Source organism: Trichomonas vaginalis, chromosome VI (assembly GCF_026262505.1).
Source record: "Trichomonas vaginalis G3 chromosome VI, whole genome shotgun sequence".
In the NCBI taxonomy this organism is placed as follows: Eukaryota; Parabasalia; order Trichomonadida; family Trichomonadidae; genus Trichomonas; species Trichomonas vaginalis.
In genome coordinates this window covers 15,594,683-15,618,660 of record NC_067208.1, presented here as the reverse complement: position 1 = coordinate 15,618,660, position 23,978 = coordinate 15,594,683, and the positions used below count along the sequence as shown (strand labels likewise).

Below are 23,978 nucleotides of genomic sequence, written 5' to 3'. Positions count from 1 at the left end.
ATTCTTCTCCTACTTTAGGAGAAACTCGCTCTAGACTCTAAAATCTTTTTACCCACATTACCTTGAACTTCAAACTATTTTAGACTCATAATATTCATAGTCGTCTGCTTTCTTTGGTTCATAAGGTATAACACAGTTTGTCTGTGCTCCTCTTAAGGTTTGAAACACTTCTGTCAAAATTTTCTTTGACTGCTACAAACCTTCTATGTCTAAGTCTTCAAATTTCGCACCATTTTAGTCACAATAGCAAACTTAACTTTCGATGTTCAAACTTTGCAATGTAACTTTTCAAAATGTAGAAGTAAACATTCAAATAAGCGAATGGGTCTAGTTCTTCTTTGATTCTGTCATGTACTTTTTACTGAATGAATTTTGCCATCTTTTTCTATCGGATAAAAAAATTTTTTTAAAATTACTCAGAAAAATTTTCTTTGTATACTACCATTCTGAACATCTAAAAGATTTTGACATTTGCCAAGAATGTTCGTTAGAAGCTGTCATATAACAATATTCTTGACAATATTGTTTATAATCACAATGTAATGACCTTTCATCTATGACACAAAGTCGCTTTCTAGAAACAGTTCATATACACTCTTGTTTGCTTCTAACAATGTTTGTCTTCTTCGGTATGTGGGAATTTTGTCTTGGATTGAACTTTGAAATATCTAATGTCATGAAATATGAGAACAAGTGGTTGTAAAAGTAGTGTCAAAGTTTCTGCTAAGTCGTCAAAAATATTCTGTATCTTGCATATGAGAATCTGACGTTCTGACAACTACATATCTTCTGTCAGAACTTTCTAACTTCATCGGAACAGCATGTTTGAAAACATAATGAATTTGCAACATTTTACAAACTCTTTTGGTCTTTATATTTCTTTCACAACTCCAACTTTGTCTGTATAAGACTCTTCAAACGTATCAAGCTCTGAGTTCAAAACTTTTGTTGTATCTATACTTTGAAGGTTCATTGCAAACTATAAGTTTCATATTCTCTATTGAGAGATTTAAAACGCCAGATGTTTTCAAGTTTGTCATATTGGTCAATAGCCCTCTAACAGTTTGCATAAGATATCTGTAAGAAAGTGTTCTTACCAGTTCCTTGTTCCAATATTATATGAGAGCAGTTTCATTTTGCACTTGGATGTTGTAAGAATGTTTTGCAAACACACATAAGATATACTCATAGAACTCTTTCGTTTCCATTGCATATAATTCTTTTGACATGGTCTAACCAAGCTTCTATAAATTATTTTTCCCATTCTACTTGTTCAGTATTTATATCCAGTGAAGATAGAATAAGAAGTTTGAGAATGTATATAAACTTTATAGCCGAACTGAAAAAATCTTCTAAGTTTGACAATAAGATATCCAAGCATCTAACATCTTCATGCCAACTTGTACGACTTATTCTGTAATTTCGTCTACATTCTTGTTCGAAAACTATTGGTGCTTTGGTTTGTTAAAGACAACATCCCATTCTTTCATACATAACATTCGGGCAGAGGTCGACATAAATGACTAAACGTTTCAAATTCTCGACTGCTTTTATAGTCTCGAAATGGACACATATTTCTGAATGCTTGGAAGTCATAAAAATCTGAAACTCTTTCTGTACATTTTTATAAAAATAAAAAAAATATTTTTTTATTCTTGACTTTGTTGTGTGCATTTGTTCCATTTGTTATTTGTGTTCTTGAGCTATTTGTTGTTAGTTGTTCTTGTATACATACTTTCACCAGTTGCATCTTCCATTCAAACTTTCGCTCTCATTGACAAATACATAGGACATAAAAGTTTTACAGGAACAAAGTTTGCGTCAACTAAGTTAAGTTTATGTTTGCTAAAGTGTTTGAGTTTACTAAGCTGAAAAAATTCTGCATTCGAATGAACAAAGGGCAAACAGCAGAGAAGTGTTGTTTATACGCAGAGTATCTTTGGTCATAATAGTTTCTGTCGACATTCGAATAAGCACTTTGAACCTAAGTTTGAACAATATATAAATGGTGCTATGTCAATGGAATAGACAAACCTTGTATGACACCTTTTCCTGTTAAGAAAACTGTTGTAAAAACAGATATAAGTTTTATATATAGCTCATATTTTATAGTAAACATCAGTCGGACATCCAAACATAATGAAACCTGCTCTAGTTCAGCACATGTTACACCTCCCTTAAAGTATTAAATAAGTCAACAAAACCTGTGGTTGGATATCTGAGTAAGTATCTTCAAAAGAGTATTTTTCTACATTCACAACACATAAGTCTTCTGTGTTCAAAAGAGCAAAACAGCTTTAGTCGTCATGTGTTTAAGTTAGTTACAATATCGTCTTGAGACTTGTAAGTTGTTGATAGAATTATATGACTCAGGGTTTTAGTCGTAATAATAAACACTATGTTTCTGCCATTTACTAGCAATAAATTAATGAAATGTTGTGTCGTCAAATATATTTATTTGGACCGTCCTGGAAACTATACTTTAAGTTCAACGTTTCACCTCCTTTCATAACGTATATCTTGGTCAATGACATTATATGAAACACCACAGCAACTAAAGTCGTCTATTTCTTGATTTTATATCGTCTGCTCTGTCAAATTTCAATAGTTCTTATTTCTTTAAACAAATTCATAGGTCGGATGACATATGAGTTCACTTTTACAGGTTGTGTTCGACCAAGTTTAACATATTATACCTAAAGCTTGACAAATCTTCTCCTGGAGTTTTAAGTTTGTCCTTAAGTTGTTGTAGTCGTTTCGAATATCTGCAACAAGAACTTAAGTCTCTGCTAACTTCATGGTAATGTTGGTTGGTTCTTTTACAGAACTATTGTTATACCATCTTCTCTTCGTAGTGTTTCCCCACTTCAAACCTCTCTTTACATTGACAACTACACACTGACTGTTTGTTTGAGTTGGTGATTTAAATTCACATCTGCCACCGCCATTAACTTTTGAAACACATCACGCTTCTATTTTTCGGAAATGACATTTTACTTAGAATAAAAAAGATGACGTTCGAGTATCTCTTCGAATTGAAGCAGAACAAATTACACACACAAACAATACCAATTCATTGACAGAATATTTCTTTACACAAACAATGGAAAATGTTAAGAATAGCAAGTCTTCTGAACCAAAATATTTTCTAAAGCAAGAAAGTTGGTATAACCGAATGGTGAAAGTTCTTGAAGCAGACAAAATATAACAACAAAACTGACCGAATTTCTAAAGGAAGTTTATAATACAATATGTTCAAAAACTGGCTACTGTCAATATTTTGACGGAGAGAAGTACAGTTCAAGAACACTTAACCTGACCTGCTGCCAAAACTCGCTCGATGGAAGCTGTTCGTTATGCCAATCTGGGAGCCCAGCAGGTTTCATCGAACGAATTTCTAAAAGAGCATCTCCTAAAAGTGCATTGGTTTTGTAAACTCTTTGCTTTCAGTTCATCTGGACCGTCTCTGTCACCAAGTATAATTGTAACTACCAACCAGTTGAAATACCACCCATAAAGTCTTCTGAGTCAGCAAATGGAAAGCAAGCCAAAGTTTGAACGTCCCATTTGTATATTTGAGTTTTTACTCCTGTATGAATCCATACTTTCACATATGGCATATAGAACTTTGCATTTCAGGTTAATGTGTTTGTGAAGTTGTTGTTAAAGTTCATAGCATCTAAGTCAATGTATGACCTCATATCTCTCAACTGTGGAATATTCATCTTGATAGTATTTCATCTATGTTTATTGTATTAATACCAGGGTTGTTAAAGCAAGAATATCATTTATAGATGTCTAACAGTACAAACATAGTATCTGCATGTTTCATTGCAGTTGTTAACAATATCTGTTCTTGCACCTGGCAGCACTTGGTTTCCAACTTCACCTGCAAAGTCTTTGACAGATATGGTAGGGAACATAAGTGGAACTGCAAATATTTGCACTATAAGCATTTGAAATACGCGGCCAACATATAGACTGCAAGATACTCGCTCTCTATCTCTCTGCATTCAAAATTTTCGCATGTGAACTTAACTGGTCCCAAGCAGTTCCAGCAGCATTGAAATATAGTTTTACTTCAGTGTTGTAGGTTTGAGAAACCAAAGTCTAAAGTCAACTTTGTCTTTGCAAAATCCAATACAATTGTCCTTACGTCTTACGAGTGAATGTCTTGTGTTGTCAATGACCTAAATTGATTTTTGCTTGAGTAAGTTTCTGATAGAAATTTTTCTGCCCAGTTTGCAATATTAAAAACCTGAAGATGAGAAAGATGACAAAGAACTATTTCATATTACTTTCGTACTGCTGCTGCGTTTGTCCAGAAAGTTAAACATCCTGGAAGCTAGGGTCAATTCTTTTATCTCAATTGCAACTGGTCTGTTTCTTCAGCTTGTGGTTTACTGAGTTTCTCAAAGCGAACCATCATAGTTTTCCCAGTTACTGTTTGAACTAAGTCAGAGTTAAATATATCTTATATCCCATGAAAACTTCTTGAGCTATTGGTATCCGACATAGAAAATTTCATTGCAACCTTTCTTGTCAGACAACTTGGCAGAAGGTTTTATTTCAATGCTTGTTCCAACGTATAAGAAAGAGTTGTCAATAGAAATAATATGAAACCTTCGCAGCATAATCTACTGTGTGTGAAGAACCTTCCCAATCCACCTACCTTTCCATAAAACAGCAGTTGTATATTCGTAAGCCAGGAACTATTTCTTGACCTTCTAATGTGGCATTGTCGCATTCGTTACATTCGGAACACATTTCCATTATAGCATCCAAACGTTGGCGTATATTTCTAGCGGCGTACATTTCATATGGTAAAAATATAGAATAGTTGGATTTATATTTCATAATAGAACCCACGTGGACCAAGCTTTACTTTCTTCCTGACTGAGTTTTTAACTCTTCTTTCTCCTTCATTCCCTCTTGCTTGAAGTTGTTGCATCTTTGCATTATGTTCATCTAGTATGTTGCAAATTTCCCATCCTTTTTGCCTTTTGGCTCTGGTCGCCCATCTCAGGTACCATATTCTAAAAGATTGTCATAGTTTGTATTTGAGTCTTCGCTGTATTGTTTGCATGACTCTTCCTGAGTTTCGGTTCAAGCTCTTCAAACAGTGCCTGTCCATATGGAATATGCTCGTTTCCAAATATATGTTTTTGTAGCCATTTGGTTTTCTTTCATGTACCAACATATTTTTGTGAATGGGAAGCTTTTACCCAACTCTTTCAGTCTCAAGGACTGAAAGATTGTGTAAAAGCTTTCCCATTCACAAAAGATATGTTGGTAACATGAAAGGAAAACCAGAATGGCTACAAAAACATATATTTGGAAACGAGCATATTCCATTATGGACAGGCACTGCTTTGAGAGCTTGAACCGAAACTCAGGCAGAGTCATGCAAACAATAAGCGACAGACTCAAATACAAGACTCATGACAAAATCTTTCTAGAGATATAGGTTACCTGAGAATGGGCGACCAGAGCCAAAAGGCAAAAAGGACATGGGAAATTTGCAACATACTAGCATGAAATAATGCAAGATGCAACAACTTCAAGCAGAGAAGCATATAAGGAAAAAGAAGAGTTTAAAATCTCAAGTACAAGGAAGAAAGAAATGCTATGGTTTCCCACGTGGGTTGTCTATTATGACTTATAAACCTCCAACTAATTCTATAATTTTTACATTATGAAAGTTACCCGCTTCAGAATATAACGCCAAACAGTTTTGGATCGCTATGAATGGAAATTTTCTCCGAAATCGGCCTATAAAACGTTAATGCGACAATTGCCATTAGAAGGTCAGAAAATAGTTCCTGGAAATTACGAATATACAATGCTTTTATTATGGAACGTAGGTGAGTTTGGTAGAAGGATTCCTTCAACAAACAGTAGATATTGCTTGCGACAGTTCATATATTCTATGACACTCTTCTTATACGGATGGAACAAGACATTGAGAAAACCTTCTGCCAAGTTGTCTGAAAGGAAAGGTGCAATGAGAATTTTCTTATGTCGTTGATACAATATGCTCCAGAAGTTTCAATGGGATAAAGATATATATTCTAAACTCTGACTTAGTTCAACACAGTAACATGGGCAAACTATGAATGGTTCGCTTTGAAAACTCCCAAGTACAACCACAAAGCTAGAAACCAAACAGGACCAGTATGCAACTATTGAGAAAAATAAGGAAGACTTGACCCTCAACGTTCCAGGAGTTTATGTTACCTTTCTGGACAACTGCAGGCAGGCAGTACCAAAGTACAATGAAACTTAGAGTTCCTTTGTCACTTCTTCCTCATTCAGGTTTTTAAGATACTTGCCCAAACTGAGCAGGTAAAATTTCTATCGAACTTACTCGCAAGCCAAAAATACCGTACTTGCCCAAGCAGATTCCCAATTCACATGAACCTGTACTGACTACGAGTAGGAGACAATCAAACGTCATTCGTGATATTTTGCAAACAAGACAAAGTTGACATTTAGACTTATGGTTTCTTCTCAACACTCAACACTGAGATAAACTACTTATTCAATGCTGCTGGAAACTGCTTGGGACCCAGTTAAGTTTCACATGCGAAATTTTGAATGCAAGAGAATAAGAAAGCAGACATTTGCAGTCTTATAATGTGACCCAGATATTTCAATGCTTTAAGACTGCCAAATATATCTGCAGTTTCCACTTTGTTCCCATAATAACACCAAATATCATGTCAAAGACTTTCAGGTGAAGTTGGAAACCAAAGTGCTGACCCAGGTGCAGAACAGATATTGCTTTAACAACTGCAATGAAACATGCAAGATACTATGTTTGTAACTGTTACAGACGAAACTATAAATGGACTATTCTTGCTTCTCAACCACTGTATTTAATACCATATAAACATAGAGGCCAAACTACTATCCCGAGAAGAATATGTAACAGTTGAGGATATGAGGTCATACACACTTGAACATTAGATGCATCATGAACTTTACAACAACAAACTTACAACAAACCTTACCTGAAATGCACAAGTTTCTATTATGCCTATGTGAAAGTATGGATCATACAGGAGGTCAAAAAACTCATATACAAATGGGGAGACCGTTTCAAACTTTTGCTTGGCAATTCCATTTGCTGACCTCAGAAGACTTTAATGGGTGTTGTATTTCAAAAACTGTGGTACAGTGTACAAATACAATATATTTGGTGACAGAGTGACGGTCCACAGATGAACTAGAAGCAAAGAAGTTTACAAAACCAAATAGCACTTTCACGGATTTGAAGATTCGTTCGATGAAACCTCCCTGGGGCTCCTCAGGATCGGCCATAACGACAACTTTCCATCGAAGCAAGATTTTGGCAGCATGTCAGTAAAGTCTGTTTCCTTGAACTGAGTTCTCTCCGCTCAAATATTGACAGATACGCCAGTTTTGAATCTAGTATTGTCATAAAAACTTACGCTTTAAAATACTCGGTCAGTTTTGTTGTTATATTTTGTCCTGCTTCAAAGAACTATTCACCATTCTCGGTTATACTCAACTTTCTTGCTTTATGAAAATAATTTTGGTTCAGCAAAGGACTGCTTATTCTAAACATTTCCATGTTTGTGTAAAGACACTATGCTGTCAATGAACTGATATCTGTTTCGGCCTGTTGTCACTGATGGTAAAACTTATGGTTCTGCTCTCAAATTCAAAGGAGAATACTCCGACATTACGTCCAGTCTTTTTCTAAGTAAAATGTCATTTCCGAAAAAGAGCGTAAGTGTTTCAAAAGGTTTAATGGCGGTGGCAGATGTGAAGTTAAATTCACCAACTCAAACAAACAGTCAAAGTGTTGTTGTCAATGTCAAAGAAAGAGATGTTGAAGTGGGGAAACCATACGAAGACGAAGATGGTATAACAATAGTTCCTGTAAAAGAACAACCAACATATCCTGAAGTTAGCAGAGACTTAAGTTCTGTTGCAGATATTCGAAACGACTACCAACAACTTAAAGACAAACTTAAAACTCAGGAGAAGATTTGTCAAGCTTTGGGTATAATGTAAACTTGGTGAGCACACAACCCTGTAAAAGTGAACTCATATGTCATTCGCACCTCATGAAAGTTTTGAAAGAACTATTGAAACTTTTGACAGAGGCAGACGATATAAACATCAAAGAAATAGAACCCGACGTTAGTTGCTGTGGTGTTCATATAATGTCATGACAAGATATACGTTATGAAAGGAGGTGAAACGTTGAACTTAAAATATAGTTTCCCAGACGTCATAAAAATATTTGACGACCACAACATTTCATTAAAATTTACTTGCTAAGTAAATGCAGAAGAATAGTGGTTTATACTATTACGACTAAAAACCCTGAGTCATATAATTCTATAACAACAAACTTACAAAGTCCTCAAGGACGATATTGTAAACTGACTTAAACACGATGACGACTAAAGCCTGTTTTGCTCTTTTGACACCAGAAGACTTTGTTGTTGTGAATGGTAAAAAATACTCTTTGAAGATACTTACTCAGATATACCACCAACAGGTTTGTTGACTTATTTAATACTTTAAGGACGGATGTAACATGTGCTGCAACTAGAGCAGGTTTCATTATGTTTGGATGTCCGACTGAGTTTAGTATAAACGATATGAGCTATAATACAAAACTTATATCTGGTTTTACTACCAACAGTTTCCTATAACAGGAAAAGGTGTCATACAAGGTGTCTATTCCATTGACTTTAAGTACACCTATTTTATATATTGTTTCAAACTTAGGTTAAAGTGTTATTCGAATGTCGACAGAAAACTACTATGACCAAAAGATACTCATGCGTATAAACAACACTTTCTCTGCTGGTTTGGCCTATTGTTCATTCGAATGCAGATTTTCAGCTTTAGTAAACTCAAACACTTTAGCAAACATAAACTTAACCTTAGTTGACGCAAAACTTTGTTCCTGTAAAACTTTTATGTCCTATGTATTTGTCAATGACGGCAGAAAGTTTCGAATTGGAAGATGCAACTGGTGAAAGTATTGTTTACTACAAGAACAACTTCAACAACAAATAGCTCAAGAACAACAAATGCAACAAATGAACAGAATGCAACAAAAAGTCAAGAATAAAAAAAATATTTTTTTTATTTTATAAAAATGTACAGAATAGACGTTTCAGATTTTTATGACTTCCAAGCGATTCAGAAATATGTGTCCATTTAGAGACTATAACAAAGCAGTCGAGAATTTGAAAACGTTTAGTCATTTATGTCGACTCTGCCCCAGAATGTTATGTCATGAAAGAATGGGATGTTGTCTTTAACAAACCAAGAGCAACCATAGTTTCAAACAAGAATGTAGACAGAAACTTAAGAAAATAAAAGTCGTACAAGTTGGATGAAGATGTTAGATGCTTGGGATATCTTATTGTCAAAGTTAAGATTTTTCAGTTCGTGGTATAAAGTTTTATACACCTTCTCCAAACTTCTATTCTATCTTCACTGGATATAAATATGAACAAGTAGAATGGAAAAAGTATTAGAAGCTTGGTTAGACCATGTCAAAGAAATTATATGCAATGGAAACGAAAGTTTATGAGTATATCTTATGTTGGTTTGCAAACATCTTACAACATCCAAGTGCTAAAAATGAAACTGCTCTCATTATAATTGGAAAACAAGGAACTGGTTAAGAACACTTCTTTACAGATATCTTATGCAAACGTTAGAGGGCTATTCGAATCCGAATATGACAAACTTAGAAAACATCTGCGGTAAATTTAACTCTCAATAGAGAATATGAAACTTATAGTTGCAATGAACTTCAAAGTATAGATACAACAAAAGTTTTAAACTCAGATGCTTTGAAGAGTCTTATAACAGACAAAGTTGGAGTTGTTGAAAGAAAATATAAAGACCAAAGAGTTTGTGAAAATGTTGCAAACTTCATTATGGTTTCAAACAATGCTGTTCCGATGAAGTTAGAAAGTTCTGACAGAAGATATGTAGTTGTCAGAACGTCAGATTCTCATATGCAAGATACAGAATATTTTGACGACTTAGCAGAAACTTTGACATCTGACTTTTACAACCACTTGTTCTCATATTTCATGACATTAGATATTTCTAAGTTCAATCAAGACAAATTCCACATACCGAAGAAGACAAACATTGTTAGAAGCAAAAACAAGAGTGTATATGAACTGTTTATAGATGAGACTAACTTTGTGTTTAGATGAAAGGTCTTTTATACGATGATTATAAACAATATTGTCAAGAATATGGTTATATGGCAGCTTCTAAACGTACATTCTTGGCAAATGTCAAAAGTCTTTTAGATGTTCAGAACGGCGTATATACAAAGAAAAATTTTTATGAGTAAATTTTAAAAAAAATATTTTTTATCCGATAGAAAAAGATGCAAAATTCATCTCAGTCAACAAGTACATGACAGAAGTCAAAGAAGAACTAGACCCATTCGCTTATTTGAATGTTTACTTCTACCATTTTGAAAAGTCTACATTTGACAAAGTTTTGGAACATCGAACCAGTTAAGTTTGCATTGTGACTAAAAATGGTGCGAAATTTGAAGACTTAGACATAGAAGGTTTGTTAGCAGTCAAAGAAAATTTTGACAGAAGGTTTTCAAACCTTAAAGAAGGCAAAGCATACAAACTTGTTATACCTTATGAACCAAAGAAAGCAGACGACTATGAATATTTATGAGTCTAAGATAGTTGAAGTTCAAGGTAAATTGGGTAAAAAGATTTTAGAGTCTAAGCCAGTGTTTGCTCCTAAAGAGGAAAGAGAACATTGACATTGACCCAGAAATGTTCTAAAATAAAATTTTATTTTTACATGTCAAATTTCTTTTTCTCTGGCTCTGGCTCGGCTCTTTCTTCTCTTCTTCTACTTTCTTTTCTTTCTTCTCTCTCTTCTTCTTCTTTTCTGGTGGAGTTATGTCAAATTCTCAGAACCATATTTTATGTAAAAGTTCTTTGTCCTTTAATAGCTCTTCTATTCTGTTTTCTATTTCATCTTCAAGAACAGCGCATGTGTCTTCTTTGCATTCTAAGAACTTTTGTTGGACTTCATCTCTCCAAGAGGCGTCACCTCTGTCAACAAGTCTGTCATTGACAAATTTTAAGACTGCTCTGCTTAATGTTTTATGGTTCTTGTCATATTCCCAGAAACAGAACTTTAGAACAAATTCACCTTTCTTGTTTACACTATGTAAGATTTTATGGTCGACAGATGTTTTGCTGTCAAAAGTTGTCTCGAATATAGATAGCGAAAATCGCTAGACATTTTCTAAAAGATAAAAATTTTAATTTTTCTAAAAATATGTTAGAAAAAAAGTTTGCTGACATTGACAAGAAATTGAGAATGTTTTGAAGAAGAACAAGAGGAAGTTAGAAAATGCTCAGATTAAAAGCCATACATGACAAGTTCTTATTTGCTCAGAATGGTATAACAGGTCTAATTGCACCACCTGGGTCGGGTAAGACTTTCACTTATCTTAAAATGGCTGCACAACAACAAGAACTAGATGAGAAGAACCCATTCTATGAGTTAGTTGTCATTTGTAGTACTTCTGGTCAATTTGACCAAAACCGTCAATTCGTTCAAAGATATTATAAAAGAAGTCTAAGTTAGTATGTATAAAAGACTCTGAGTTGTTAGATTGGATAAAGAAGTACCAAAGAAGAGTTTTGAAAGTATAATGCTATAAATGAGATATAAATTCGAAGTTTAAAGACCCAAATGAGGAAATGCAAGAATATTAGAGAAGAAAACACTTCAGAAACAAACAGAAAGAGATAGAATACATTTCGAAGAAATTGCAATCTTACGATTGGAAGACTTACCCTCATAGATGTCTTCTTATCTTAGATGACTTTGCTTCTCATCCTTTGTTAAAGAACAGAGAACAAGATATGTGTCGAATTCTTAAGAAGCTCAGACACTTTAACATCTCAGTTGTCATTTGTGTACAGACAGCAAAGAGTTTAAGTAAGATGTTAAAAGAATACTTACTGACATTATACTTTTCCCTGGATTGTCCGAAGACGATTTCATGGAACTTATGAAAGAGTCCATGGCAGGTAAGTTTGACAGACATGAACTATGGAGAAGTACAAAGTCATACAAGACCCTCATACTTCTTTCAGAATTCATATCTACGCAAAAAAGTTCAAATTGTAAAAAGTATTTAAATGGTCATTTACTCTGCTTGTTTGAAGTTGTCAAAATACTCTGTTATTTTTCACGATTTTCATGAGTTTTGGCTACCCCTGTAAAAGTCGGTCTAGAGAATTTCATGAAATTTGGTCATTTTTTTCAGCAAAAATATATTTTAGGGTAGAAGGGTATATCTACCCCGTTTTCTACCCTCATTTCTACCCCAGTTATTTTATAAACGTTTCACATGGTAAACGTTATTTTTTTAAATTTTTGTGAAAACTCAACGGTTTGACACAAGCCCTAAAAATTATTTTACTCAGAATTTTGTTGCTGAATTCAATAAAAATATATTTTAGGGTAGATGGGTATTATCTAACCCGATATCTAACCTCATTTCTACCCCAGTTATTTTATAAGCGTTTTACATGGTAAACATTGTGAATTCGTGAAATTCTAAAACAATTTCGTAGCTTCTATTTCTTCTGTCAGTACATCGAATGTTTTAACAATGCCGAAGGTTTCTTTATATTTCTTCTTGACATCTGAAAGAAGGAAATCGTCAGCTGTTGGATAGTTTTTTTAGAAATGTCAACATGTCCATTTTATCTTCTGCTGGTTTCTCTGCCTCCCTCCTTTAAGTCAGCATAGTCGTTTCTCATACGTTCTATCCTTTGACGGAGTAGTTATATTTCCTAATTGCTGCCTTACATTAGAACATTGTGGGTTCATTTTGCGTTATATTCTGAAACCTTACCTGCTAGTATGACTAAGGCGTCAATTGCTCTCTTTAACTCAAAAGCTGCTGGTTTTATTTGTTTCATTCCATATCTTACCTCTTCTATCTTTATCTCTTATCTGCCATACACATTCAGCAACTAACGAAACAAAGTTGTCGTAGGTCTTAAACTCCCAGATTTGTATATGTCAGAGATGTTCTTATATACCATATCGCAATCTTTGTCCATGACTTTGTGGTTGCAATGAAATCCAAGAAACTCATAGTTAACCTTTCGTATGAACTTCTTTATTTCTACTGAGTCAGTTGCTTTGACTTCTATTTCATCGAATTCAGGAATAGTGAGCTTTTGTTGCTTGATTTCAGGCCAATTTGGGTAAATGGTCAATAATATCCTGCATTTCAAAAGATATTCTTCATGTGTTCATCTTTCGCCACAACAGTCAAAGTACTTGTTAAAAGTTCTTGCTTTATCTTCTGGATTTTGTTTCGAAAGTATATGAAGAAGGAATGAAGCTTTTCATCTCTACTAACATTGAAGTTGGGTTCATGACTAACGAGTTTGGTGCTGTTGTTGCTAACATGTTCTTACAATAAAAATAAAAAAATATTTTTTAAAAAAACCAACTTTATTTTTTATTTCGGGAAAACTCATGACAAATTCAAGAGGGTAGAAAAGAGGTTAGAAAAGAGGTTATATCTAACCTTCTACCCTAAAATATATTTTTGCCGAATTCATGAGTTTTGGTTGAAAGAATACGGTGGAGCCAAAAAGTGGCTCGACCTCAAAACAAGCATTTTCTGTATAAAATTCATGAAAATTCATGAGGTTTAGAAAAGAGGTTAGAAAAGAGGTTAGATATACCCATCTACCCTAAATTATATTTTTGCTGAATTCAGCAACAAAATTCAAATTGTAAACGGTTTAATAGAAAAAGTGTATTTTTCATGTCCGAAGACTCGAAGGTGCAACACTTCCAAAATACCGACGAACTCAGAAGAGCAGCATGGCAGTATGTTCTTGACAACTTCTTTGAGTTCTCCAGGAACACCTTGGAAAAATGCTGAAGAACTCCGACACAGAGAATTTGGAGAAATTGCACTCCAATACTACCTTGACAAACAAAGGGTAAACAAAGGGTAAAATAAGACTAAAAACTTAACGTTTTAAAAAGTGACATTTTTATGAGCTCCGAGTCACCGAGAAAACTTGGTCAGATGTTAGCAGCTTACTTCCCTGAGGAGGATGGAAGCGTTACATACGTAAGGTTCAAAAACAACGAACCTGGAATTGCGTACCAAATTCGCAATTACATTGACCATGGAAGAGTACGAAAGGTTCCTACAAGAGAAACCAGCTCTAAACAACTCAGAAAAGAAAGAGTAAAAAGTTTAACTCGTAATTGTTTATTTTTTACTTGTATGGGCAAGCTGCAAGAATGAAGTCGACTATCTCGGTCTTTGTCTTGACCAGTTGGACTGCTCTTGCGAGTACGTCTGTTTTACCGGTCTCCAGCTGGTGTCTGACCTTCGTAATGCGCATGTTTTGAGAGCTCCAACTGTAAATGGTTGTAGGATGAAGAGTCTCTCAGACTGCTTGAGGTAGTCTTCACGGTCACGAACCGAATCTTGTGGTACGAGTCGAATCGGTCGATTTGAGGAAGAGAGTGAGAGCCTGTCTTCTTCCATTGGGGTAGTAGCATACTCTTTGCGTAAGCGGTTCAGACCTTCCTCGAACTCTTGGTCTCTCTTGGATTGAGATTGGAATTGTGGGGCAGGGTTTTGCATAAACATCCAAGGGTTGGGGAAGTAAGCATAGGCTGAGGAGGAGGGTAGTTCGGGAAGCCTTGTGGTGGGTAGTAACATTGAGGTGGAAATTGGTAGTAAATCGGAGGTACTTGCTGGAACTGAGGTTGCTGAGAGAGACTGTTGTTGGTTCTGCAGCTTTCGGTTCTTCTGGTTGGGATATGGGCTCGGTTGGTGGGACGTCGGAACATCTGTTTGTGGCTTAACCGTCGGAAGGAAAAACCTTTCTGTCGGAAGGAAAAACCTTTCCTGTCGGAAGGAAAAACCTTTCCTGTCGGAAGGGAAAAACCTTTCCTGTCGGAAGGAAAAACTTTTTCTGAAGTTCGACCAAAAGTTCTCAATTTTCGAAAATTTGAATGGTTTACGGACGGACAACTGGAAGAGTTCTTCCTGTCGTCGGGAAAATTTTTTCCAGTTGTCGGGGAAAATTTTTTCCAGTTGTCGGGAAAATATTTTCCTGTCGGATGGAAGGACTCGGAATGCCAGAAGGATTTGACGAGCAATTTACCTTATAGAGATAAATGAAGTTGTTAAGCAGTACTTGCGCAGGTAATGAAGCCCAAGGTCAAGTTCACCAGTATTTCTGGAAGGTCTACACTTCAGTCGAGACTTCGACTGGAATTCCAATTCAAATACCAGACGGGACAGCCTACGGACGACATAAAGGACGCCAAAAGAGAAGCTCTTGTTAAGTTCCTAAACAAACGTCCTTGGATAAAATACCAAACAAGGAGAACCCCCTACCCCATATGAAATTGGCAATTTCAGTCTCTCCTTCACTTCTCGGGTCAGCCGTTCTACATAACCTGTGAAGGCGACATCCAACCAGTTCAGTCAACCTTAACGTTTTGAGTAAAAACATTTTTTTTCATTTTTTGAATGAAGCAAGTTAAATTCGTCCACACCAATCTCAATGGACCGATGAAGAGTTTCAAGCCAGGTTAAGGCGTTTGAGAACGACATAGACGGCGAACTTGAAGGAGCTCAAACCACAATTGCAACCAAAAATTGCACAAGTCAAGGAACAGATAGCTCCACTTAAAGCTACCAAAGCTACTCTTGACCTCATGGATACTTACCGTTTAGAAGTAAAGAGTGGAATAAGACAATTAAAATTAAAACTTCTAAACTACGAAGCTATACTCAAAAGTTAGCAGAAATGAGAAGACTTTACCAGAGCTACTTACATGTAAGGGACTTACCTTCAAGCAGTCCGACCAAAGATGAATTTTCTGACATTGTCCCAATTTTGTCCGAAAGTCAGCTCAGATGTTTTGAACTGCCTCCCAACATATCCAGAATATGAACGTTTGCCTGAACTCTTCCGCAATCTCTCAAAAAACGTTTTTTGGTTCTCATGTTCGAAACTTTTATCGGAAGAGACAACAAACGTTCAGAAGAAGAACAAGATATTATTTTAAACTTGTTGTATGACTTAACCGTCATAACAAGCTTTTTGAAGTAAAACCGTCATTCTCAAACCACTTCATTTTTTCGATGTCCGAACAAGCACCGAAGCCGAACACAATGGCAGATGTCCTTTCAATGTTGCCAGACAAGCGCCCAGTTCAAATTCAAATTTTGAATTTGAAAGCTCATCTGACAAACACCGTTAAGACTCTCCAAAGTAGTCTTATGGAAGAGATGACCAAGCTCAAAGCCGATGTCCTCATGAACCAAGCTTCCAATGAGAAATGCCTGAATGATTTGACGGAAACCTTGCGCATTTACGCGAGAGAGAACCGAGACCTTGCCAGACTCATCTACCGTTTCTTCGAAGAGATAGACGCCATCTGGAAGGTACTCGGAAAGGACAGAACCTCCAACACCGTAATTCGTGAGTACCAAATTGAAGAAGGTATTATCAAAGAAGAGGAAGAAGAGGAAGAAGAGGAAGAAGAGGAAGAAGAGAAACACGAAGAAGAGGAAGTTTGGGCAACCCTTGTTGCCGATGACGCTTATGAAATTTCCCAACCCTACCCATACAAAATCCGCAACAAGGAGACAGGCAAGGTTCTTACCCCAGTCCTCAACAACTTGGGACACTTGAACCTTAACCTTCGGAATCGCGGTTCAATCTCCATGGGCAAGCTTGTCGCAATTCAATGGGTTCCAAATCCAGACAAGAAGACGAGGGTCAGACACATTGACGGTGACAAGCTCAACAACCGTAAGGAGAACCTCGAGTGGTTCTAAGAGTAAAAAAATTTTATTTTAGGGGGAAACCCCGAGTAAATTTAGGTGTTTAGTTCATTAAGTGGGTTAAATTAAGGGTAATTTGGACAAGTAGTTCCTGACCCCTGAATTGGACTCTTTCGTCATCCCAGTTGCCTAGGAGGTCGTCCCAGAGGAGTTGTAGAATTGCCAATCCAAGGACGATTTGTCCTCCCAGGCATTGAGGATGTACTGCTCGTAGAGTTTCATGACCTCTGCCTTGCACCAGACACCTTCTCCCTTGGAACGTAAGGCTTCTTCGAAGTGCTCGAATGCGATTGGCTGCGGACCATCTGAAATGACACTTTTTGTCCGTTTGGTCAATGTTCGTGTCTCGTGTCATAGTCGACGAAAATACAAACAAACAGGTTATATATGAGTTTGAGACCAAGAATGGTGTAACTCGACCTGTCCGATTCAAATTCGAATAAAAATTTTTTACTTCATGCAATGTTTTATTTCTGTGCCGTCTTCAAGTATGCCCCAGTACTTACGCTTGGAGAGGACATGAACTTCGGTGAAAATTTTGTCCAATTTGAATTGACCCATCTTTTCACCGACCATTCCCATTTCAATGAGTTTGTTATAGCCTTCTTCGTTCGTCATGAGTGCGTCAATGTTCTCATAGTAAACCTTCACTTTGGATTTGACTTCGGAGAAGAATTTGTTGTAGTTTGTCAAGGACTGCCTTTGCGAACTGAGGATAGGACCAATGTTCACAATAGGTTTTAATGTGGTTACTAAAGCCACTTTGACCTTGAGTGAATTCGTACTTCAAAACAAAAGGAGAAAAACCTTTCAACAACAGTTGTCGACCTTCTCATAATGTTTACTCTCATCTCTTGAGTTTCTTAATGGAATATCCCATGTCGAATTCATAAGCAATTTGAGTGTCATTGCAAGTTTGGGTTTGAAGCTTTCCTATATATACAGTTGTTGTATGACTTTTCCAAACTGTATAGTTCCTTCCTGGGAACTCACGTCTTCGTTTGGAATTCCAGTCGATATATTGGACAAACCTCATGTATGCAGCGTTAAGGTACATATATATCTTTTCATCTGAGTCGAACTTGTCGCAACCAATTGGTCCAGTTTGTGGAAATTCAAGTGGAGTCTCTTATCTTCTGAGAAACTTCTCCTGTTATCTCATAAACATCGTCGAAGCAACCTGTTTCATATAAAACCTTCTGACCTAACTCAGAAGCTCTCCAATACAATTTGACGTCAATTGGATGTCTCAATGGAAGTTTGTTTATAGCATTTGAAGTTCTTGCAACCTCATTGGAAGTTCTTCTGGTTCAGGTTGGTATCCGAACAATCCAACTCCTTTTGGAATTGTGTACTTCTTTTGTACTAGAACTTTGTCTGGAACAACTTTTGGTCTTGCTAACAGTGAAAAGTTTGTTTCGTCTTTGGTACAAAAGTTTCTGTCAGCTTGTCATCTGGAATTGGTTCCAACAAACCTTTCTCGAAAAGAATGTTTACAGCTCTGACAATGTTGCACTTGCCTTTTCCGAACAATGGGTTTGTAAGACTTTCGTTCAACATGAAGTGGTTGTGGACAATTGCAATCTTCAACCATGGTAAGTCATTTGTCAAACAACATAGTCGTCATGTGAAGAACCTTTAGCTGTAGGTATGTTGACTCGGATATTGACATTTGCCAACGGTGCAATTTTTGCAATTGACCTCTGAGAATGTACCTTGTCTTCACACATGACTCAAGATACTTCATTTTCTCATCTGTAACAAGACCAGAGTTCCTGAGACATGTAAGAATACAAGGTTCATTGACAATTGTTTCAATTGAATTGTAAATTCCATACCTTGTCAAGTCAATGTCAGACTTATTTATGAAGGGGAAGTATCCAGCATGTTGTCTGACTGCTTGAGGGTTAGGTTGGTACCATTCGAACTTCACGCTTACAATTCCTTCAATTGCATTCAAAATATCTGAGTCGGAGTCAACCATTTGTTCTCTCTTTGTAGTCTTGAAAGCGTCAAGAAGCATTGCAGCTGTTGTGACATTGCCATGTGAGTAGTATATATGACCATCTAAATCTGTTATGGTCAATCTGAGATTGTATCCTTTCTTATTTCCATCTTGTATGGCAGCAAGTACACCCATGAAGCCTTCTTTGTTCTTTCCTTCTTCAAAATTTACTGTAAAGGTTCGACCAGATGTAATTTGACTTCTAACTTCACGATACTTTTCATATGCATATCTTGTTCTTTCCATGGGAGCATGTGCGTCTTCACCTTTTCCTTTTTTCCTTCTCAAAGGATGCAATTGTTCGTCATGTTTCCAGTAGAATCTGGCAAAGCCGTCGTGTCCTTCAACTTGAGGTTCACTAACATCGAAAGGCATGTCCATAAGACGTTCTTCTTCTAACCTCTCTAGTCTGTTTGGATAATTGGCACGTGCTGTTTCCAAATCCATTTCGTAGGTCAGACCAGCCAGTTTGTCATAGACTTTTATGGGTCTTCCCTTCCTATATTTAAAATTCTTCGAAACTTTCCAACCATATCTTTCTAACTCTGCTTTTATTCTAGCAGATTTTCTATCCATTCTATATGGGGGCATTTTTATAAAAATAAAAAAAATGTTTTTTTCTTTACTTTACGTAACCACCCGCTGCCAAAAGTCTTTGACGCCAACCCATACCAGCTAATGAAGGTTGACTTGGTTTAGTTTGGAAACTAAACTTTGGTTTTGGTTTATCTTCAGTTTTTGGTTTTTCTTCTTCTATTGGTTTTTCGTCACTTTTCGGTTCCTCTGACTTTACTTCACTTGCAGGAACAGTTGTGTCGTCAACATCTTCATAAATATCATATGCCATTTGTTTTTGTTTTCCTTTCAACTTTTTGTGTTTGTTGTAAAGTTTAGAATATTTCGACTCTAAGTCAATGAGATGTTCTATAATGAACTGTTGGTCAGTGAAGTAAACTTTTCCATCTGTTGTCTCGAAAGCTCCTTCAGACTTCAATATTTTATTTGTGAGAGTCTTTTCTTTTTTGAGATACTAGCCGTTCCATTTTTATGAAAAGTGACTTTGTAGTTAGGGTTTGTATTTCCAGACCTGGCACTTTCTATTATTGAATTTTTCTCTTCATCTGTAAGTTCTTTGACAGGTTTTGACAATGGTTCTGAACTTTTTGTTTGTGGTGTCAAATCTACCGTTTCAACTTCTTCGGTCATTTCATCTCAGTAAAAAATTTTAGTTTGGTTTGTTTTCAACTGGTTGTTGTTGTTTTTTAAGTCGGTCTAAAACTTCCTGAGGTATAGGAAGAACTTGACAAACACGTGGTGTAACTGCTGGAAGTCGACAAATCCATCTTGAACCCATTTGTCTCAATGCTGTATTGTTCATTTCATCTCAGTAAAAAATTTTACATTCCCCACGTTTGAGGCGGTTGAGGTTGGTTATTGTTTACCCATTGTTGTGCATGGTTATATCCTCTGTTAAAGAATCTTTCACCTTGGTCCATATAGTGTCCTGCTTGGTTATAGTAGTCATTTGCTTTGTTATAATAGTTTCCTGCTTGTCTTCCTACATTGTCCATCCATCCTTGAACTTTTCCTCTTGTTTCAGGATTTGGAATAAGATTTGCTGCATCTCGTGCTACATCCCAACCTTTCTGTACAGTTTGTATAATAGGTTGTGCTTTCTCTTTCAGTATACCTAATGTACTCAAAATCTTCCTTCCAACTCCAAATACACCTCTGGCTATTGTTCCCACTGCGGGCAAAAATCTGGATGCAACTCCTGCTAATGCGCCAAATAAACCCATTTCTTATGGGTTAAAAAATGACGAATCCAAACAAGGACCCCTATGTTTCTAAGGCAACAAAGAAAGCACTCATGATAAAAATCTTTAGTTCAACACCAAATGCTTGGTTTATGGATATCTTGGAAAACATTCCGAGGTATAGAGAAGATGGACCACCATACTGGCTAATATTTGTCGGTCAAAACACAAGATACTGTGAAGCCATACCATTACAGTCCAAAAATATTTTAGATGTGAAAACTGCTTTGACAATATTCGTTGACAAATACCATCCAACAAAACTGACATCTGACTGTGAAAGTTCTTTCAAATCAGACGATATTAAAAACTATCTGCGTTCAAAAAATGTAAACCAATATTTCATTGTCGACCAAAACCATTCTGCTCTTGGTGTCATTGACAGTTGTATAAAAATCTTAAGAGACTTAAACCAACCACAAGGTGGTGAAGCAAATGAAATGTCATATGACGACAAATATAGACATTTCTCCATGGCAAAGATGAGACAAGTTTTAAATATTTACAATAACCGTAAACAAAAAGGTTTGGGAAACCACTCCCCCGAAGAAATGAAAAACAACCCTGACTTAGAGAAAGACTATATATTTAATAGTTTAGTCAAAAGAGACAAACAAGAAAGAATGCCAGGCTTCAAACTTAAGAAAGGTGACAAAGTAAAAATAGAAATACCTAAACGCGACCCATATGAAAATACTATTGACTATGACAACAATGGGAACTCGACAGGTACTCACCTTCGTGTTCGTAAAAATAGAAGAAAGTATACAAGAGAATATTATGAAGTTTTAGGCAAACATGGCAAAATGTACAGACTGCAAGCAGAAGATAAAACTACTATTGTCAGACCTCGTTTCAAACTTGTCAAAGTTCAAGGTGGTATACTTTCAAAGACAGTTCCTAACAAATATAAGACAACTCCTGACGAATATGCTAAAGAAGTTGAAAATGACGACTAAGCAATTCTATACCATGCGTAAACTGTCATGTAAGGTGGCATGTAGTCTTTACTTTGTCCCGTTGTTTGTGTATATCCTGTAACGCGATGTGTATGGTTTCCATCTCCCTGAGTGTCACTCCAGTAACAATTTATAGCAAACTGAACGTCGTCTTTAACATCATATCCTTTACCTTTTTTCAAGGCGTGCCAATCCCAAAATTTATGCTTATGCCAACCTGCTTGAGATGTACTTAAATCTACGTAGTGACTGTGTGCAGGTAGGTTTTCACCTGAAATCGTTTTACTTCCGCCTGTTTCCTTTGAAGAGTTTGCACAATACAAAAACCTGTCGACTATTTGAGTCCAAGTTCCGAGACCAAGTACTACTTCTGGTCTGGTAGAGTTCATTGACGTATAAATAGAGCCTATAGGATATAATGTTTGAAGTATTTCTGTCTTTAATGTTTGAAGCTCTGTTTTGTCTGCTTTCTTGTCATATAAATCTTGAGCAGTGAATTTAATATTATGTTCATCCTTCATGACATAAACATCTTTACATCTAATGTTTAACATCGTCGTTATGTCGTCATCCGATGTTAAACCTTGTGGAAAGTTAGGAGGTTTACAATATATTGCATCCCCACCAGTTTCTTCAACCGTTCCTTCAATACTTTCTATAGCAACAGTTGTAAAACTTGTATGTGTATGGTTCTTGTCTGCTTTCTTCTCTAACTCATCGTTAACATAAGTTTTATCTGCTTTAAGGTCTAAACATCCTGAAACCCATCCTGTATCGGCTTTAACTTTAAAAGTCTCCGATGTCCATTCATGGTACCAGTCAACCCTTTTTTTCATTTCGTTATCTTTTTCATCCACATATTCCTTATCCGCTTTCTTCTCTAACTTACTAGCCACATATTCCTTATCTGCTTTCTTTTCAAGGCTAACGTTTAAGTCTGTTATTTCAGATATAGAATGTGTATGAGTCTTTTTAGAATATTCGTTTTCAGCTCTTGTCACTTCACTTGACATTTTATTGTCAACATATGTTTTGTCTGCTAGTTCAGGATGAGTATGTTCTTTTGTTGCATAAGCATTGTTAGCTCTTTCTTCTTCTTTTGCTATTGCATCGTCTACATATTCTTTGTCAGCTTTGTTGTCAACATCCGTTTTCAAAAGAAGTTCATTTATAGGTTTCTCGTTTAAAGTTCCTTTTGTTGGATTTATACAGACAGTATTGTTCTTCTTGTCTTGAAATAGAAACTCATCTGTCATTGGGTTTAATGTCAGTTTTAAGTTTCCTTCTTTCAATGACTCAGATATCTTAGAATAGTTTGAAAAGTTTGTTGTGTTCTTATTTAGAGCTTGCATAATGAGTTGTCGGTTGTTTGTATTTCTCTCATGGAAGCAATATCTTTCGACATTTTTATTCTAGATAAAATATGCTTCCAATAGAAAAAGAAAATTCAAGAGTTGCTACAACTAAACCATTAGATGAACTTTTTACTAATGTCGGTCAAAAGTTTGAGACAGAGACCGTAAAGCATGAAGGCTATCGTTTTGACTACCCATTAAGATGGCTAAGAGACCCATCTGTCACAAAAGCTATTGGCTTTCGTAGAATGAAGTTTGTGTCTGTAGAAGATAAAAGTTTTCCATTTATTGTAAGGTTTCATATAGATTATATATCTGAAGGGAAACGAAAAATGTGGGAAGAAATTGAGCTAATACAAGTTGACCTTTCATCTTCTCTACAGACTGCGTTAAAAAATATAGAAGATAAAATAAATTCATGTTATGCAAAATATGCTGATGAATATGCAAATACCGAGAGCACACTTTATGTGAGAATTGTATATGACAAACAAAATTCACAAGTGTCATTTCAAATCTACGAAGACAATCCAAAGAAAGACGAACAAATATATACAGAATTCACTGCAATGTCATGGTATTATTTGCAAAGAATGTTAAATCAGAAAGTCAAACTTCCTTTAGCAAATATTTACAGTCGATATGCAAGAGATGAACCATATTTATTTAAAGATGTTTTCGACCAAGATGCTATTATTGTTCATGCTTCATTTTCTGGCGCCCAAAACTCTTTCTTATGCTTGGCAAATGACTTTTACGAAAAACCTACAAAGTTATACGAACCACCAAGTGGAAGTATTTCAGACTTTCAAGTATGGTTTACTACAGATGGAAGAAAAAGAATAATTCCATTATACCATGCGTTTTACTTAGAACTTAGTTTCATATACAACTACTATCGAACGGTAAAAATATAATTTTTTAATA

At 35.9% G+C, this 23,978-nt stretch overlaps 1 protein-coding gene and 4 pseudogenes across 5 annotated transcripts, besides 1 other annotated feature; 1 reads left to right on the top strand and 4 right to left on the bottom strand.

Moving 5' to 3' along the window:
* Positions 1-23,978: part of a mobile genetic element that runs on past both edges of the window.
* On the bottom strand, positions 14,322-14,904 carry TVAGG3_0871390 (annotated as a pseudogene). Its single transcript has one exon. A coding segment is annotated over exon 1 (583 nt).
* Positions 16,624-16,909, top strand: TVAGG3_0871380 (annotated as a pseudogene). Its single transcript has one exon. A coding segment is annotated over exon 1 (286 nt).
* TVAGG3_0871370 lies at positions 18,432-19,496 on the bottom strand (annotated as a pseudogene). Its single transcript has one exon. A coding segment is annotated over exon 1 (1,065 nt).
* TVAGG3_0871360 lies at positions 19,543-20,126 on the bottom strand (annotated as a pseudogene). Its single transcript has one exon. A coding segment is annotated over exon 1 (584 nt).
* TVAGG3_0871350 (uncharacterized protein) lies at positions 20,318-20,719 on the bottom strand (the record flags this gene model as incomplete). Its single annotated transcript, XM_051250061.1, has 1 exon — positions 20,318-20,719. One exon carries the CDS (start codon positions 20,717-20,719, stop codon positions 20,318-20,320), a length of 402 nt encoding a protein of 133 aa, XP_051085536.1.